This window comes from Pteropus vampyrus, unplaced genomic scaffold (assembly GCF_000151845.1).
Source record: "Pteropus vampyrus isolate Shadow unplaced genomic scaffold, Pvam_2.0 Scaffold16, whole genome shotgun sequence".
NCBI lineage: Eukaryota > Metazoa > Chordata > Mammalia > Chiroptera > Pteropodidae > Pteropus > Pteropus vampyrus.
This window is the reverse complement of record NW_011888797.1, coordinates 5550240-5555196: the sequence shown is the minus strand read 5'-3', so window position 1 is coordinate 5555196 and position 4957 is coordinate 5550240. Positions and strand designations below refer to the sequence as shown.

The following is a 4957-nucleotide window of genomic DNA, read 5'->3' as shown; positions in this document are numbered from 1 at the left end:
AAATCACCAACAAAAAGTACAAAAATGTGAAAAACACGGACTGAAGAGACCGTGAAAGGGCCTGGTTAGTATGAGAGCAGAGATAAGAAGGCAGAGTTCTGGCCCCTGTCAGACTTCAGCTGGAGACGCACGTGCGTGTTGGGGCAACTCAGAGTGTTTGCCACTCTAAATGTACTCAAGCGACTGGGAAAGTGTCCTGAGTATTGACTTTTGGGTTACAGATGTATTCTAGCGAGTAGGCAAATTTACAAGTACAGAATCTGTGAATAACGAGGATTGACTGTTATATACATTTGCGTGTGTGTATATATATTATACGTGTGTATATTTGTGTACTGAGTGTCTCTATATTTTTTCAGTTAGCTACCCTTTTTTTTTTGAGAAATTTGAGGGTAACCTCTTAGGCAGTCTTCTTTGCCACACCAGCTAAATGGTGTCAATACAGTTCCCGACACAGTGCAGAGGATCAGGAAATATTTGTTGAGTGACTGAATAAACAGTTGTCTTGTACTTTTCAGGGGGTGCAGCTCACCCTGGCCCCCTTGCAGCTGAGGGGAGGTGTGCCTTTCCAAGATATACTTCAACCCCCATTGAGAGAGCACAGCTTTATCTTGAAAGTCGATTTCTAGGCTGTGAGAGTCAGTTGGTTCCTTTGGCCTTCTCGACATCCCTTTGGGGGTTTCCCCCTAATTCTCTGGCAGCAGAAATTTGCAAATGGAGTTTTTCAGACAGGCTGTAAGCAGAGAGCAGACATAGATCAGCTCTCTGATCTGGCAGCTCGGCACACTGGGGCTTATGTCAGAGAGAGGAAGGAGGTGAGCTCACCAGGCGTGGGGCTCAGAACCTGGCCAAGGCCTGCCTTGGGTATGGCCCCTGTCGCTGCCCAGGTGTGCCAGGTATGAGCTCCTCTCCATCCTTCTCTGTCTTTCCCTCTCTGCTGAGGAGACTTTTTCTCACCATCTCAGCCGCAAATTTCCTTTTCGTGCCTACCCACTATCGCAGTAACTCTGAGCACTGCGTGTTTATACAAGCCTACCTTTGGAGGACTAAAGGAAGCCATGGCAATCCAGACCTGTTCTCCCTTTAAGTAAAATGATATCTACCAAAGGAATGGTGGGGCCCTGCTTGTGGTTGGGTCTAGATTCTTTCTCGGGCACTGGCCTTGCCTATTTTATAAGGACCAGAGTTGATGGAGAGCTCAATAAGTTTATAATAGTCCTCCACGCACGTGGAAAAACATGTGAGGATGTGATGGCCTGCTTGGTTCTGTGTCTCGATGATGCTTTTGAGGTATGTCCTGGAAGACTCTGGCTGGACCGGGGCTCCAGTCGGAGTTTTCTGAAAGCGACCATGTCTCCTTAGCCACCCCTGGAGTGTCAACCCTGTCACAAAGCCAAGCGCTCTTATATAAGGCATCTTCCTTTTGTTTCTTGTCCCATAGATGCTCGAGGACTCATTCGGTGGATGCTGATGGTGAACCCCGATCGTCGGGCCACCATCGAGGACATCGCCAACCACTGGTGGGTGAACTGGGGCTACAAGAGCAGTGTCTGTGACTGTGACGCCCTTCACAACTCCGAATCCCCGCTCCTGGCTCGCATTATCGACTGGCACCACCGTTCCACGGGGCTGCAGGCCGAGGCCGAAGCCAAAATCAAGGGCCTGGCCAAACCCGGGGCCTCTGAGGTCATGCTGGAGCGGCAGAGGTCACTGAAGAAGTCCAAGAAAGAGAATGACTTTGCCCAGTCCGGTCAGGACTCGGTGCCCGAAAGCCCATCCAAGCTGAGTTCCAAGCGGCCCAAAGGGATCCTGAAGAAGCGAAGCAACAGTGAGCATCGCTCGCACAGCACTGGCTTCATCGAAGGAGTCGTCAGTCCTGCCTTACCCTCTGCTTTCAAGATGGACCAGGACTTGTGCCGGACTGGCATGCCCCTCCCAAGCTCCCCCGAGGCGGAGGTGCCAAGTAAACTCAGCCCCAAACACTCGGCCACCATGCCCAAGAAAGGCATCTTGAAAAAGACCCAGCAGAGAGAATCAGGTTATTACTCCTCTCCGGAGCGCAGTGAGTCTTCGGAGCTATTGGACGGTAATGATGAGACAGGGAGCAGCGTCCCATCCCCAACGCCCCCGGACCCAGCCAGGGTGACTGCCCTCAGCCTTTCCTGCCGCAGGAAGGGCATCTTGAAACACAGCAGCAAGTACTCTGCGGGCACCATGGACCCAGCCCTCGCTAGCCCCGAAATGCCCACACTGGAATCCTTGCTGGAGCCCGGCGTGCCTGCTGAGGGCCTCTCCCGGAGCTACAGCCGGCCTTCCAGCGTCATCAGCGATGACAGCGTCCTGTCCAGCGACTCCTTCGACTTGCTGGACCTGCAGGAGAATCGCCCTGCCCGCCAGCGCATCCGCAGCTGCGTCTCTGCCGAAAACTTCCTTCAGATCCAGGACTTTGAGGGGCTCCAGAACCGGCCCCGGCCCCAGTACCTGAAGCGGTACCGGAATCGGCTGGGAGACAGCAGCTTCTCCCTGCTTACAGACATGGATGACGTGACTCAGGTCTACAAGAAAGCGCTGGAGATCTGCAACAAGCTCAACTAGCTCTCTGGGGTGCAGGGCGGGTTGGGGGTGGGCATGAGGGAGGAAGGGGAGCAGTGACTTGTCCTAATGAGCTGGTTACCTCTTTGCTGGCCATGTTAATAGACTGAAAAAGGATCGGTGCCATCTCGCTTGGCCAAGTTTGCAGCCTTGAGCTAGTGTCTAAAAGGGATAAGTGGGCTGTCTGCCATTCCTGTCAACTGCCAGTCAGAATTTGGGTCCTAATGGGTGTTGGCTTTATGGCACCTCCTAGAGGACCAGCTGTCTGGGGAGGTGGCATTGGCCAACACCTAGAGGGGTGGGCTAGAAGCATATGGGAGAAAGAGCATTTCCCTAGAAGTCATCCAAATGCTTCTGGAGGAAAGGCAAGAGAGACCATCTGCTCTGAGTGAGCTTAGAGCTTGCTCCTTCTCACATTAGTAAGCTTGGTCTGACTGCAGGGGGTTGGCAAGTCTATTTCAGCAACTCGAGCTTGAATCTGTGATTGATTGATAGTGGCTGTTGAGTGTGTTGGTTTGGGTAGCCCAGGTAGATGGGAAGGAGTGCTGTGATTGAATAATCATGGCTGCCATGGGGGCGGGAAGGGGGCCGTAGCACTCCTGGCATGTAGTGCTTGACCTGGCTAAGCCCTGGGAATTAGGTTAGGGCATCCTGTGGGATCTGTTATGTCTTTCATGCCATTAGTGTGGCATTTGTTACTTTGCTACTCTACCTTGAATGGAAGACAGGGCCTTGGTCAGAGGGAGAATTCTCTGAACTCTGCTAAGGACGTAGAGTCAGCACATGGTGATGTTTTGGCTTCTTTCCTGATGTCTGTTTTGCCCTTCAGCATAATCTCCTAAGGGTGGACAGGTAAAAAGATGGTGGTGTCAGAGGTCAGAACTCTGGTGTATAACAGAGCTTGGGATCCTCTGTGGTCTTTGTGCAGGTGAATGGAAATTGACCCACACCAGCAAGGGGCAATTCGTCTGTTTCTTTAATGTCTCAATATTAACTGGAATGCCACCTCTTAGATTCATTCTCACCTGCATGAATGCTCTGAATGGGATGTGACGCTGTCCACAGTCTCCAAAAGAGTGACCGGCTCAACCATTCACCCTGTTTACTAATAGGAGACGGTTCCCCATCCGCCAAGTGTGGAATCCTTAGAAGCAGAGAGTTTGCTTCAAGGGAGTTAATGTGTAGGTAGAATATTTGGACAAGGAAAGGAAAGTCAGCAGAATGTGCTTTCTCCCAAATCTAGGTATCCCATGTCACGGGTTTGAACTCCTAGGCTTTGTGGATAAAGAAAGCTCCATCCATTCAAATGAATAAGGTGTTGGAAGAGCAGAGTGAGTTGGGAGGAAGTATGCAGGACAGGGGACATTTCCCTAGAAGTCATCCAAATGCTTCTGGAGGGATCAGAGAAGACGTATGAAAAGACTCTTTCCTTAGAAAGTAACATAACTGGGTATTAAAGTTTTAGACACCCAGATTACAGGTGACAAGATGTCACTCCCACAATGGGACATCTTCATATACTGAATTTGGAATTAATGGTCTTGGGAATTTGAGATGACTTCAGATTCTGCTGGCCTGGGCAAACTGAAACCCTTGTTTCAAGATGGTTGACTTCTTGGTAGACACCTGGATATATAAGGAGGGCTAGTCTTGGGGGCTATTTTTGGGAAAACCAACCGATAATAATTCATAGGGAGATGAGAAGAAATCACCTTCAGGCACTAAGAACATTAATTAGAATGAAACTGCCCTTTCTCCAAGGAGGTGGCTCCATTTCTCCCCTTGCCACCAGCTCTGGGGTTTTAGTTTGTGCGTTCCTTCAGGTTGAGCTCAGTAATTATTGTGGGGAACTTCTCTGTTTCCTTTCATTCAGTCCCACCTCCTTTCTGAGCTCCAATATAGGTTCAAAGGGAAAAAATCTGTAGGTAGCAAATCGTGGAGGGTGTGTGGCTACACGGAGGATGTTCTGCAACCTCTGAGCTTCCTACTCCTGGTCTCATTTAATGCAGCCTTTTCTGAGCACTTGTACTGCCACACTGCTGGTCTCTCTTGTATGGCAGCTGGCCTAGTTGGTAGCTGTCCGTATTTATGACTTAGATGTAACACCTACCTGCTGGTCGATGTGTTTTTTCCTTTTGCCAAGTGATCACCTCTGTTTGGCATTTTCCAGCCTTCTAATTTTTAGATTAAAGTGACACTATAAGGAAAATCATTCTATACCCTCCCCGCCCCGCCTCCCAAACCCCAAAATCTCTCTCTCACACACACACACACACACACGTTCACTTTCATCAATAAACCCAGATAGTGGATTGTGGCAGACACGGTCCTCCACTCAGAGGCAGAGACAATGAGGCAAGTCCTA

At 50.1% G+C, this 4957-nt stretch overlaps 1 protein-coding gene across 5 annotated transcripts in view; it reads left to right on the top strand.

The window, feature by feature from the left end:
* The window catches only part of NUAK1 (NUAK family kinase 1), a 71174-nt gene extending 67095 nt beyond the window's left edge, over nt 1–4079 (top strand). For all 5 annotated transcript variants that reach the window (XM_023527336.1, XM_011386969.2, XM_023527337.1 and 2 more), the window contains one exon: nt 1442–4079. In XM_023527336.1, the coding sequence (XP_023383104.1) occupies nt 1442–2595 (1154 nt within the window). In that variant the 3' untranslated portion in view covers nt 2596–4079. The remainder of the gene's footprint in view (nt 1–1441) is intronic.
* Nucleotides 4080–4957: the final 878 nt, after the last annotated feature.